General features: G+C 51.7%; 1 protein-coding gene across 4 annotated transcripts in view; it reads right to left on the bottom strand.

Annotated features, from left to right (window-relative positions):
* Positions 1-9,164, bottom strand: part of LNPEP (leucyl and cystinyl aminopeptidase) — a 98,806-nt gene extending 89,642 nt beyond the window's left edge. The window contains exon 1 of one of the 4 annotated variants that reach the window (XM_077289551.1): positions 8,670-9,164. In XM_077289551.1, the coding sequence (XP_077145666.1) occupies positions 8,670-8,688 (19 nt within the window). In that variant the 5' untranslated portion in view covers positions 8,689-9,164. Of the gene's footprint in view, positions 1-8,637 lie in introns of all 4 variants that reach the window. The other 3 variants (XM_077289559.1, XM_077289574.1, XM_077289566.1) reach the window with 3 other exon arrangements.
* Between the last annotated feature and the right edge of the window lie 4,468 nt (positions 9,165-13,632).

Genomic DNA, 13,632 nt, shown 5'->3' with positions numbered 1-13,632 from the left:
GTGTCATCTCCCCTGTAAATAGTATATACCTGTGTGTCATCTCCTCCTGTATATAGTATATATCTGTATGTCATCTCCTCCTGTATTAGACTTCGTTCACACGTTATTTGGTCAGTATTTTTACCTCAGTATTTGTAAGCTAAATTGGCAGCCTGATAAATCCCCAGCCAACAGTAAGCCCACCCCCTGGCAGTATATATTAGCTCACACATACACATAATAGACTGGTCATGTGACTGACAGCTGCCGGATTCCTATATGGTACATTTGTTGTTCTTGTAGTTTGTCAGCTTATTAATCAGATTTTTATTTTTGAAGGATAATACCAGACTTGTGTGTGTTTTAGGGCGAGTTTCGTGTGTCAAGTTGTGTGTGTTGAGTTGCGTGTGGTGACATGCATGTAGCGACTTTTGTGAGATGAGTTTTGTGTGGCGACATGCGTGTAGCAACTTTTTGTGTGTCGAGTTGCATGTGACAGGTTAGTGTAGCAAGTTGTGTGCAGCAAGTTTTGCGCGTGGCGAGTTTTATGTGTGGTGCCTTTTGAGTATGTGCAAGTTTTGTGTGAGGCAACTTTTGCATGTGTTGCAACTTTTGTGCATGTGGCAATTTTTCCGCGTGTGCAAGTTTTGCATGTGGCGAGTTTTCCATGAGGTGAGTTTTGCACGTGTGGCGAGTTTTGCATGTGGAGAGTTTTGCGCGTGGCGAGTTTTGAGCGGCGACTTTTGTGTTTCAACTTTTATGTGGCGAGGTTGGTGTATGTGTGGTGAAATGTGCGCTGAGGGTGGTATATGTGTTCGAGCACGTGGTAGTGTGTGGCGCATTTTGTGTGTGTGTTCATATCCCCGTGGTGGTGTGGTGATTATCCCATGTCGGGGCCCCACCTTAGCAACTGTACAGTATATACTCTTTGGCGCCATCGCTCTCATTCTTTAAGTCCCCCTTGTTCACATCTGGCAGCTGTTAATTTGCCTCCAACACTTTTCCTTTCATTTTTTCCCCATTATGTAGATAGGGGCAAAATTGTTTGGTGAATTGGAAAGCGCGGGGTTAAAATTTCACCTCACAACATAGCTTTGAGGCTCTCGGGGTCCAGACGTGTCACTGTGCAAAATTTTGTGGCTGTAGCTGCGACGGTTCAGATGCCAATCCCGGACATACATACACACATACATACACACATTCAGCTTTATATATTAGATTGGAATAATAATAATTTCCACAATTGGATGTGTATAAATAAAATGTTCCTGTGCTGAGATAATCTTATAAGGGTATGTGCACACGTTGAGGATTTTGCTGCGGATCAGCAGGGGATTGGCCGCTGTGGATTCGCAGCAGTTTTCCATGAGTTTACAGTACCATGTAAACCTATGGAAAACAAAATCCGCAGTGCACATGCTGCAGAAAAAAAACGTGCGGAAATGTAGTGTTGTTTATTCCGCAGCATGTCAATTCTTTGTGCGGATTCCGCAGCGGTTTACACCTGCTGCATAATAGGAATCCACAGGTGTAAAACCGCAGGTGGAATCCGCACAAAATCTGCAAGAAAAAACACGGTAAGTCAGCAGTACGGTTTTCCTGTGGATTTACCAAAATCAGTCCAGAAAAATCCGCACCACTTTCTGCAACGTGTGCACGTGGCCTCAATGTGCCCCTGCTGTGTACTGAGTAATGGCTGTGTCTGACCGTACAGGGACATGATCTGATCATATCACATCTAATGGACAGGGGAGGAAGCAAAAGAGAGTATACAGACAGGACAGCATAAGATCCCAGCCGATTGTTTTACCTCACAGAAACATTGCTGAATAAAATTAACTTTTGTTTGTGGGAAAACCCTTTTAAAAGTTAGTGTCTGGAGCTAAACGTCAAACATGAATTTCTCCCGGAAGTCCATTGCAGAGAGAGAGAGAATACTGTGATTTGACTTCAAAATCAGATGGGTGCGAGAAAAAAAAGAAAGAAAAAAAAATCCGATGCCATATGGACCATCAGTATAGCAGACAATTTTATGGATACATTGCAGTTCTGCAAGATGGGAAACTGTAACTGGTCCTGTAAAAGATTAACATCTGCAGAGTACAAGGAAAAAAAAAAAAATTGTATACGGACCGCACATGAATGACAAGTGGAAAAAAAAAAAAAAATCATCTCACTCTCCTGGATGAGAATGGGACCAATTTTTTATACGATCATGTGACCCTAGCCTTATAAATGTGCCTGAGCTATGTACGGTTTTGTTTTTTCTGTGTCCAACCATGCAGAGCGGCTCCAGTTCATGATCGGCACATACTACAGCTCCTAGCCAGGGGAGGAAGTACAAGTGACTTATGATATATGAGTACAATGAAAGAAGTGGCTTGCAGCTCTTTGTTTGTATAGGAGAACATATTTCCCTGCCTGCCTTATCACAGGAGAGTGTTTCTGTTGGGTCACCAGTCTTGTGAGCTCATCATAAATCAAGTCAGTGACATACAATCTCAGCAGTTGCTGAAGCTCTTATGCCATTGACTTTATTTTTGATGAGATCAGAAGGCTGGAGAGGCAGCAAAAACACTTGCTCCTGTGATAATACAGGCAAGGAAATGTGTTACCTGAGAAAGTAACAGCTGCATCTCCTGCTATTTCAACTGCATACTCACTTATCAAGAGCTGTGCTATGTGCTGACCATAAACTGGAGCAGCTCTGCATGGTTGGACACAGAAAATGATAGTATACAGCACGGTGCTTTCACATTGCATTGAGGCACTTGTTCGTTGGACCCTCAAACCATTATAGTGCATGCGCCGATGGGACCACACACTACAATGGTGCCGACAGAGCAAATGCTGCTCTGCCATGCATCATTTTCAGGTGTGTACACCTACTAAAGGCGGACACGCCCGAAAAATGATGAACAACAAAGCACACATTTGCTCTGTCGGCACCATAAGCTATGTCTCCACTGTCAGGATGGCCGGCGGTATCGCCGCTAGGCGCTAAGCCCCGCCCCTTTCTGGGACGCGATCATGCCGGATGTGTTAACTCTTCACATCCGGGATGATCGCTCTCTCCCATAGCGCCCTGTGATATGCCTTGCGGGGACGCTGCGTCCCCGCAAGGTGTACGGACATGCTGCGATCTGAAAAGACGCGCAGCATGTCCGGAGTCGCAGGGCCGCCGCGTGCGGGTTTCCACGCATAGTGGAGACGGGATTTCATAAAATCCCCTCCACTATGCTGGAACATCTGGACGCTGCTTGTTTGACGCTGCAGCTCTGCGCAACGTCAAACAAGCAGTGTTTCCTGACCGTGGAAACATACCCTTATAGTCTATGGCCTCGTCAGCGCATATGCCCGAACCCGGTGTAACAGGCCAGATTATACCCCCAGGCCAGACTATACCCGGGGTTAAAGTGGCCTAGGCTAGATTATACCCCGGGTATACTTTGGCCTAGGCCAAACTATACCCCGGGGTATAAAATAGCCTAGGCCAAAGTATACCCCTCCAGGCCAGATTATACCCCCCAGGGTAAGCTGAGGGAAAGCTGCTCATTCTTCTAGGTCACAGCTCCCCCTCCCATCGGGCACTGCTCCTTTTCAAGCTCCTCCACCTCTGGTGACGCCAGGGATCTCCCTTTCTAAGCCCCACCCCCTCCCTATAGTCACATGTGACATGAAATCTTCAGCCCTGCTCGTGCCAGCTCGTTGTCTTGGCGCCTTGGATATGCTTGGAAAAGGGCTTTGTATACCTAGGGGGCACTGACGAGCACTGAGGGGTGGGTGGGGAACCCCTTTACTGGTTGCTATGGGATATAGCATGATCACTCTATCCTAGCAACACCTTGGATACGCTTGGAAAAGGGGTTTATCTATCTTGGGGGCACCATTGCAGCACTGCGGGTGGGTGGGGAAACCTTTTACTGGTTGCTATGGGATTTTACATGATCACTCTATCCTAGCAACGCCTTGAATACGCTTGAAAAAGGGGTTTATCTACCTTGGGGGCACTCTCGCAGCACTTAAGGATAGGTGGTTAACCCCTTAGGTGGTTGCTATGGGATTTTACATGACCACTTTATCCTAGCAACGGCTTGTATACGCTTGGAAAAGGGGTTTATCTACCTTGGGGGCACCCTTGCAGCACTGTGGGGAAGCCGGGGAACCCTTTTACCGGTTGCTATGGGATTTTACATGACCAATTTATCCTAGCAACGCCTTGTATACGCTTGGAAAAGGGGTTAATCTACCTTGGGGGCACCCTCACAGCACTGCGGGGTGGGTGGGGAACCCTTTTACTGGTTGCTATGGGATTTTACATGGCCATTCTATCCTAGCAACGCCTTGGATACGCTTAAAAAATGGGTTTATCTACCATGGGGGCACCCTCGCAGCACTGCGGGGAAGCCGGGGAACCCTTTTACTGAGGAAGGAAACAGCACAAAAATTCAAAAGCTGACTTAGGCCATAGTATACCCCCGGGGGATAAACTTTATACCAGGGGGTATAAAATAGTTTTTATAGTATTTCTCTAGGCCATAATGACGGGGACCCCGTCTACCAGGAGACGGGCAGCGGCGGTTAGCGAGGGGGGGTAATCGGGCAGCCCCCCTAAGGTAACTATAAAATGGGGGGGTATTTGTAATGCATATGCATTACAAATACCCCCCTTTACAACTACTTTTGCCATGGGCAAAAGTTTTGTATAGTGGGAGGTACTCTTTAAGAATTGTCAGTTTGGTTTCTCAATAAAATGTTGAAGCATTAAGTAATTCTTGTGTATATCACTCAATGCAAATGATTTCATTGGGGTATAATATGAGCTGAGAGGTATAAATTGGGCTAGGCAACTTTAACCCCAGATTAGTTACATAATCTGGCCTGGAGGGGTATAGTTTGGCCTAGGCTATTTTACACCCCGGGGTATAGTTTGGCCTAGGCCAGTTTATGCCCGGGTATACTCTGGCATAGACCAAATTATACCCGGGGTTAATCTGGGACAGGGTTACTTTGGCCTGTTACACCGAGGAACCCTTTTACTGGTTGCTATGGGATTTTACATGACCACTTTATCCTAGCAATGCCTTGTATATGCTTGGAAAAGGGGTTTATCTACCTTGGGGGCACCCTGCTTGCTATAGGGTTTTACATGGTGTAAGTACCTTAGATTGATCATTTGAAATCGCTTAGCAACCAGGAAAAGAGTTCCCCAGCCTCCATGCAATGCTGCGACAGTGCCCCCAAGGTAGATAAGCCCCTTTTCCAAGCGTATCCAAGGCGTTGCTAGGATAAAGTGGCCATGTAAAATCCCATAGCAACCAGTAAAAGGGTTCCCCGGCTTCCCCGCAGTGCTGTGAGGGTGCCCCCAAGGTAGATAAACCCCTTTTCCAACCGTATCCAGGGCGTTGCTAGGATAAAGTGGCCATGTAAAATCCCATAGCAACCAGTAAAAGGGATCCCCACCCACCCCGCAGTGCTGTGAGGGTGTCCTCCAAGGTAGATTAACCCCTTTTCCAAGCGTATACAAGGCGTTGCTAGGATAAATTGGTCATGTAAAATCCCATAGCAACCAGTAAAAGGGTTCCCCGGCTTCCCCGCAGTGCTGTGAGGGTGCCCCCAAGGTAGATAAACCCCTTTTCCAACCGTATCCAGGGCGTTGCTAGGATAAAGTGGCCATGTAAAATCCCATAGCAACCAGTAAAAGGGATCCCCACCCACCCCGCAGTGCTGTGAGGGTGTCCTCCAAGGTAGATTAACCCCTTTTCCAAGCGTATACAAGGCGTTGCTAGGATAAATTGGTCATGTAAAATCCCATAGCAACCAGTAAAAGGGTTCCCCGGCTTCCCCGCAGTGCTGTGAGGGTGCCCCCAAGGTAGATAAACCCCTTTTCCAACCGTATCCAGGGCGTTGCTAGGATAAAGTGGCCATGTAAAATCCCATAGCAACCAGTAAAAGGGATCCCCACCCACCCCGCAGTGCTGTGAGGGTGTCCTCCAAGGTAGATTAACCCCTTTTCCAAGCGTATACAAGGCGTTGCTAGGATAAATTGGTCATGTAAAATCCCATAGCAACCAGTAAAAGGGTTCCCCGGCTTCCCCGCAGTGCTGTGAGGGTGCCCCCAAGGTAGATTAACCCCTTTTCCAAGCGTATACAAGGCGTTGCTAGGATAAATTGGTCATGTAAAATCCCATAGCAACCAGTAAAAGGGTTCCCCGGCTTCCCCGCAGTGCTGTGAGGGTGCCCCCAAGGTAGATAAACCCCTTTTCCAACCGTATCCAGGGCGTTGCTAGGATAAAGTGGCCATGTAAAATCCCATAGCAACCAGTAAAAGGGATCCCCACCCACCCCGCAGTGCTGTGAGGGTGCCCCCAAGGTAGATTAACCCCTTTTCCAAGCGTATACAAGGCGTTGCTAGGATAAATTGGTCATGTAAAATCCCATAGCAACCAGTAAAAGGGTTCCCCGGCTTCCCCGCAGTGCTGTGAGGGTGCCCCCCAAGGTAGATAAACCCCTTTTCCAACCGTATCCAGGGCGTTGCTAGGATAAAGTGGCCATGTAAAATCCCATAGCAACCAGTAAAAGGCTATAGTCTGGCCTGAGGGTATAGTGTGGCCTGTTATAGTTTGGCCTAGGCTGTTTTACATCCTTAGGTATAGTTTGGCCTAGGCCAAAATATACCCAGGGTTAAATGTAGCCTAGGCCACTTTAACCCTGGGGGGTATAATGTGGCCTGGAGGGGTATAGTTTGGCCTAGGCTATTTTATGCCTGGGTATAGTTTGGCCTAGGCCAGTTTATACCCCGGGGTATACTCTGGCCTAGGCCAAATTATACCCGGGGTTAATCTGGGACGGGGTTACTTTGGCCTGTTACACCGGGGTGGGTTAGGATGTAAGCCCTGATCTGGCCACTGAACGGGTGCCAGAATGCAATGTGAAACCAGCCTAAGATTATCTCAGCACAGGAATTTTTTTTTTTAACACATCCAATCGTGGTGCTTATTATTATTCCAAGATCTATTGACCAAAACACACTTTATCCATGGGACAACCCCTTTATGGCTGGCATCCAGCACTGGAGATCCGGAGGCACATCTAGAACATTTCTTGCTTCGAACCAGGTTTAAAACTTTTTAAAAGTAATAACCTCATGAGGCCTTAGGCCCCAAATTCAAAACTCCAATGTTTGTAGGACAGCCAGAGCTCCGATTGTCACTGCCATTCCCTAACAAAGTAGTTCCCTAACTGGGCCCAACGTCAATTTGACACGTTGCCAAAAAACATGCAGAACTACCATCTCCCATGCCCAAATGATATCTTCTAATATGTTTCTTTCATGTTTGCCTCTCCATGACACTAGAAATCAGGACAAGGAAGGAGTAGGCACTGGGTTATTCTATATGGACAAGCGATTATGTGCGACACTATTGTTAAGGAACTAGCAGCCAGCTAGGTCTACAGCAGTCCTGTGTAAGGCATTAGTATGGTCATTCCCTGGGTATGGCCACAGGCTGCCTGTCCTGCATTGCTATAAGGTCTATTTGTTTTGCAGATGTATAATGGTAGATAATAGTAAGCACTGGTACATGACTAGGCAGAAGCTGATCGCTTCTCCCTGTGAGCATTGCCCCCATGTTGCCTGCTCTTTGTGACCTTCAGCTGCTCCATAGTTCAGGCTGCAGATGGCACAGGAGCAGGCAGTAAGCAGCACAGGAGCAGGCAGTAAGCGGCACAGGAGCAGGCAGTAAGCAGCACAGGAGCAGGCAGTAAGCAGCACAGGAGGAGGCAGTAAGCAGCACAGGAGCAGGCAGTAAGCAGCACAGGAGCAGGCAGTAAGCAGCACAGGAGCAGGCAGTAAGCAGCACAGGAGGAGGCAGTAAGCAGCACAGGAGCAGGCAGTAAGCAGCACAGGAGCAGGCAGTAAGCAGCACAGGAGGAGGCAGTAAGCAGCACAGGAGGAGGCAGTAAGCAGCACAGGAGGAGGCAGTAAGCAGCACAGGAGGAGGCAGTAAGCAGCACAGGAGGAGGCAGTAAGCAGCACAGGAGGAGGCAGTAAGCAGCACAGGAGCAGGCAGTAAGCAGCACAGGAGGAGGCAGTAAGCAGCACAGGAGGAGGCAGTAAGCAGCACAGGAGGAGGCAGTAAGCAGCACAGGAGGAGGCAGTAAGCAGCACAGGAGGAGGCAGTAAGCAGCACAGGAGGAGGCAGTAAGCAGCACAGGAGCAGGCAGTAAGCAGCACAGGAGGAGGCAGTAAGCAGCACAGGAGGAGGCAGTAAGCAGCACAGGAGGAGGCAGTAAGCAGCACAGGAGCAGGCAGTAAGCAGCACAGGAGGAGGCAGTAAGCAGCACAGGAGGAGGCAGTAAGCAGCACAGGAGGAGGCAGTAAGCAGCACAGGAGGAGGCAGTAAGCAGCACAGGAGGAGGCAGTGGCAGCAGGTCTCCAGCTCTGACCACAGAGCAGCAAAGTAACAAAACAAACAGCCCAGTACTGGGCAGGGCAGTCAGAGAGCTCCCAGTCTCACCAGATCCTCTGCTGGATTTCTGCACCCAGCAGACCCCCCCCCCCTCTTTGACCACCCCAGTTAGGGACCACTCTGATCCATGCACACAGGATGAGTGGCAGGGAATGTTTGGGAACACACGTCACAAGCTGCTGTATACCTGACATGTGCGGTGCTCTGGTCAGTGCTCACCGTTAGATGCAGAGTCCATGGTCGGGCTGAGCTTGTCCCGGGTCACTTCTGGTTCTTGTAGTCCCCCTGTAGAAGCAGTGCAGCAGCTAGAGATGAGCCATCGTGTGCAGGCAGCCCGGTGTGTCAGTGCTGGGACAGTGGAGGAGGCGGAGAGGAGCTGTGTGTTTGTGCTGCACACTTCCTCTCCCCTCCCTGCCAGGCATCATGTCTGCCCTCCCACACACTGACAAGCCTCATACACCACTCCCACAGGCAGGCGCCGGCTCCTGCACTACAAACACATGGCAGCCTGGTCCCACTGTACTGTGGTGGGCTGCAGGTTCTCTGCCCACCGTACTGAGCAGATGTGGTGGTCCCTCTGAGTATGTCAGACCAGCAGCATGGACTCTGCACAAAGATGGGTGATAATACAGGAATACTGATGATCGAGCACTAAAATGCTGGGTACTCGAATCGAGCAGGTCGGACAGGCTCAGCTCGAGTAACAAGTCTCATGGAAGTCAATGGGAAACTCGAGCATTTGTCTGGAAGACGCTAACGGGGGCTGGGGAGGCAGGAAAATCACGGAAATAGTGCTAACATGGAATGGGAACGGCACAGGGAAGATGCCTGGACATGGACAGTAAATGTAATTTTAACATTTTGCTACCGTATCTAGGCCGGGGGTGTGTGTGACATGGTCAGACGCATCCTGTTTAATTGAACAAGGAGGGACTCTGAAACTCAAAAAGCTTATGCAAACAATGCAAGAACTGCCATAGATTAGAAGGAAGAGGGACTCTGAGGTCTACACTCCTGTGTGTATTTCCACATATCTTCTCTTAGCAGCATCTTTACCTTGAATTTCCAGGATTGGTAGTTCTGGTTAGTCATATTTGGCATTGTGAACTTCACAGAGTTCAGGGTCGCCATCAGGGCATGACAGCCATGACTGGCGTATGGGGCCCGGTGAGCAGAGGGGTCCCGCATCGGGCCCCGTCTAATCTGCTCACCGGGCCCCCCCCCCCCGCCGGCGCTGCGGGCCCCCCACCTGCCGGCGCTGCGGGCCCCCCCCTGCCGGCGCTGCGGGACACTATTGACGTGCGGGCCCGTGCCCGCACGTCAATAGTTAACAGCCGCCGCCAGCCAGTCAGAGGCTGGCAGCTGACTTCAGCGGCCGCAGTGCGCAGTCGCACTTCACCGGCGTCTGACGTCATTGTCAGCCGCCGGCGAGTGCGTCCTTCACCTGCGGCTGCGTGGAGGAAGGCTACGTTCACATTTGCGTTGTGCACCGCAGCGTCGGCGCCGCAGCGCACAACGCAAACAAAAACGCGGCAAAACGCACGCTAAAACGCTGCGTTTTGCGCCGCATGCGTCGTTTTTGGCCGAAAGTTGGACGCAAAAAAAATGCAACTTGATGCGTTTCTTGCGTCCAACGCTTGCGGCCATGCGGCGCAAAACGCAGCACAACGCATGTCCATGCGCCCCCATGTTAAATATAGGGGCGCATGACGCATGCGGCGCCGCTGCGGCGCCCGACGCTGCGGCACTGACCGCAAATGTGAACGTAGCCGAAGTGAGGTTCCCCGCCGCAGGAGCATGGCAAGGTAAGAACTCGGCTTTTTTTTTTTGAGAGCGGCGATCCCAGGGGGGTGGGGCCCGGGGCAGAACGCTGGACACGCTGGGGCAGAAAGCTGGACACGGGCAGTATGCTGGACACAGGGGGCAGTATGCTGGACACAGGGGGCAGAGATGCTGGACACAGGGGGCAGAGATGCTGGACACAGGGGGCAGAGATGCTGGACACGGGGCAGAGATGCTGGACACAGGGGGCAGAGATGCTGGACAAAGGGGCAGAGATGCTGGACACAGGGGGCAGAGATGCTGGACACGGGGCAGAATGCTGGACACAGGGGGCAGAATGCTGGACACAGGGGCAGTATGCTGGACAAAGGGGCAGAGATGCTGGACACGGGGCAGAATGCTGGACACGGGGCAGTATGCTGGATGAAGGGGCAGAGATTCTGGACACGGGGCAGAATGCTGGACGAAGGGGCAGAGATGCTGGACACGGGGCAGAATGCTGGACAAAGGGGCAGAGATGCTGGACACGGGGCAGAGATGCTGGACAAAGGGGCAGTATGCTGGACAAAGGGGCAGAGATGCTGGACACGGGGCAGAATGCTGGACACAGGGGGCAGAATGCTGGACACGGGGCAGAATGCTGGACACAGGGGGCAGAATGCTGGACACAGGGGGCAGAGATGCTGGACACAGGGGGCAGAATGCTGGACACGGGGCAGAATGCTGGACAAAGGGGCAGAGATGCTGGACACAGGGGGCAGAGATGCTGGACACGGGGCAGAATGCTGGACACGGGGCAGAATGCTGGACAAAGGGGCAGAGATGTTGGACAAAGGGGCAGAGATGCTGGACACGGGGCAGAATGCTGGACACGGGGCAGAATGCTGGACACGGGCAGTATGCTGGACGAAGGGGCAGAGATGCTGGACACGGGGCAGAATGCTGGACAAAGGGGCAGTATGCTGGACAAAGGGGCAGAGATGCTGGACAAAGGGGCAGAGATGCTGGACACAGGGGGCAGTATGCTGGACAAAGGGGCAGTATGCTGGACAAAGGGGCAGTATGCTGGACAAAGGGGCAGTATGCTGGACAAAGGGGCAGTATGCTGGACAAAGGGGCAGAGATGCTGGACACAGGGGGTAGAATGCTGGACACAGGGGGCAGAGATGCTGGACACAGGGGCAGAATGCTGGACACGGGGCAGAATGCTGGACACAGGGGGCAGAATGCTGGACACAGGGGGCAGAGATGCTGGACACAGGGGGCAGAGATGCTGGACACGGGGCAGAGATGCTGGACACAGGGGCAGAATGCTGGACACGGGCAGTATGCTGGACAAAGGGGCAGAGATGCTGGACAAAGGGGCAGAATGCTGGACAAAGGGGCAGTATGCTGGACAAAGGGGGAAGAGATGCTGGACATGGGGCAGAATGCTGGACAAAGGGGCAGAGATGCTGGACACAGGGGCAGTATGCTGGACAAAGGGGCAGAGATGCTGGACACAGGGGCAGAGATGCTGGACACAGGGGCAGAGATGCTGGACACGGGCAGTATGCTGGACAAAGGGGCAGTATGCTGGACAAAGGGGCAGAGATGCTGGACAAAGGGGCAGAGATGCTGGACAAAGGGGCAGAGATGCTGGACACAGGGGGCAGTATGCTGGACACAGGGGCAGTATGCTGGACACAGGGGCAGAGATGCTGGACACGGGGCAGAATGCTGGACACAGGGGGCAGAATGCTGGACACAGGGGGCAGAGATGCTGGACACAGGGGGCAGAGATGCTGGACACAGGGGGCAGAGATGCTGGACACAGGGGGCAGAGATGCTGGACACAGGGGCAGAATGCTGGACACGGGCAGTATGCTGGACAAAGGGGCAGAGATGCTGGACAAAGGGGCAGTATACTGGACAAAGGGGGAAGAGATGCTGGACATGGGGCAGAATGCTGGACAAAGGGGCAGAGATGCTGGACACAGGGGCAGTATGCTGGACAAAGGGGCAGAGATGCTGGACACAGGGGCAGAGATGCTGGACACGGGCAGTATGCTGGACAAAGGGGCAGTATGCTGGACAAAGGGGCAGAGATGCTGGACAAAGGGGCAGAGATGCTGGACACAGGGGGCAGTATGCTGGACACAGGGGCAGTATGCTGGACACAGGGGCAGAGATGCTGGACACAGGGGCAGTATGCTGGACACAGGGGCAGTATGCTGGACACAGGGGCAGTATGCTGGACACGGGCAGTATGCTGGACACAGGGGCAGAGATGCTGGACACAGGGGTAGTATGCTGGGCACGGGCAGTATGCTGGACACAGGGGCAGAGATGCTGGACACAGTGGCAGAGATGCTGGACACAGTGGCAGAGATGCTGGACACAGTGGCAGAGATGCTGGACACAGGGGCAGAGATGCTGGACACAGGGGCAGAGATGCTGGACACAGGGGCAGAGATGCTGGACACGGGCAGTATGCTGGACACAGGGGCAGTATGCTGGACACAGGGTTAGAGATGCTGGACACAGGGGCAGAGATGCTGGACACAGGGGCAGAGATGCTGGACACAGGGGCAGAGATGCTGGACACAGGGGCAGAGATGCTGGACACAGGGGTTATGATGCTGGACACAGGGGTTATGATGCTGGACACAGGGGCTATGAATGATGCTGGACACAGGGGCTATGAATGATGCTGGACACAGGGGCTCTAATGCTGGACACAGGGGCTATGATGCTGGACACGGGCAGAATGGAGATATGGGGTATGATGAAAAACATGGGGGCATGACTGGAGACAGATGGGGAAGGATTGGAGACACAGGAGGCATGAATGGAGACACTGGGGGCAGAATTGGAGACAGATTGTGCAGGATCATGGGGCAGGATGGATACGATGGAGACAGATGGGGCAGGATGGGGAGATCATATGGGGCAGGATGGATACTCGTGAGGGCAGGATGGGAGAACATATGGCTGACGCCAGGAATGAGACACACGGGGGCCAGGATGGGGAATATTATTACCATAGGGACTAATTAAGGGATATTATTACTGCAGTGATGTATTTATTTTATTTTTTGAGGACACTGTTTAAATGAGGGGGCGGTCCTGTTACTGTGTAGAGTGACACTATGTCGCCTCTTTTTCTTTATGCGGTGTAATGTAGAAGTTGGGAAAAATTAAGTAATGTGTTCTACAAGCGGAGCTCGAGATAACTGTGTTATTTCCTGCAGAAACGAGTCCTGGCTGGAAGACATGATGGCGGTCTGTGCTGGATGAAAGATGAAGGACTTCACCTAGAGACATCACTGGTAAGTCAGTGTTACCTATACACTGACACTATACACTGTATACTATATACAGAGCTCCTGTGTATAATTTCACTAGTGATCACTGTATT

This window comes from Ranitomeya variabilis, chromosome 1, assembly GCF_051348905.1.
Source record: "Ranitomeya variabilis isolate aRanVar5 chromosome 1, aRanVar5.hap1, whole genome shotgun sequence".
Lineage (NCBI taxonomy): Eukaryota > Metazoa > Chordata > Amphibia > Anura > Dendrobatidae > Ranitomeya > Ranitomeya variabilis.
The sequence above is the reverse complement of the archived record's forward strand: the minus strand, read 5'-3'. Positions and strand labels throughout refer to the sequence as shown.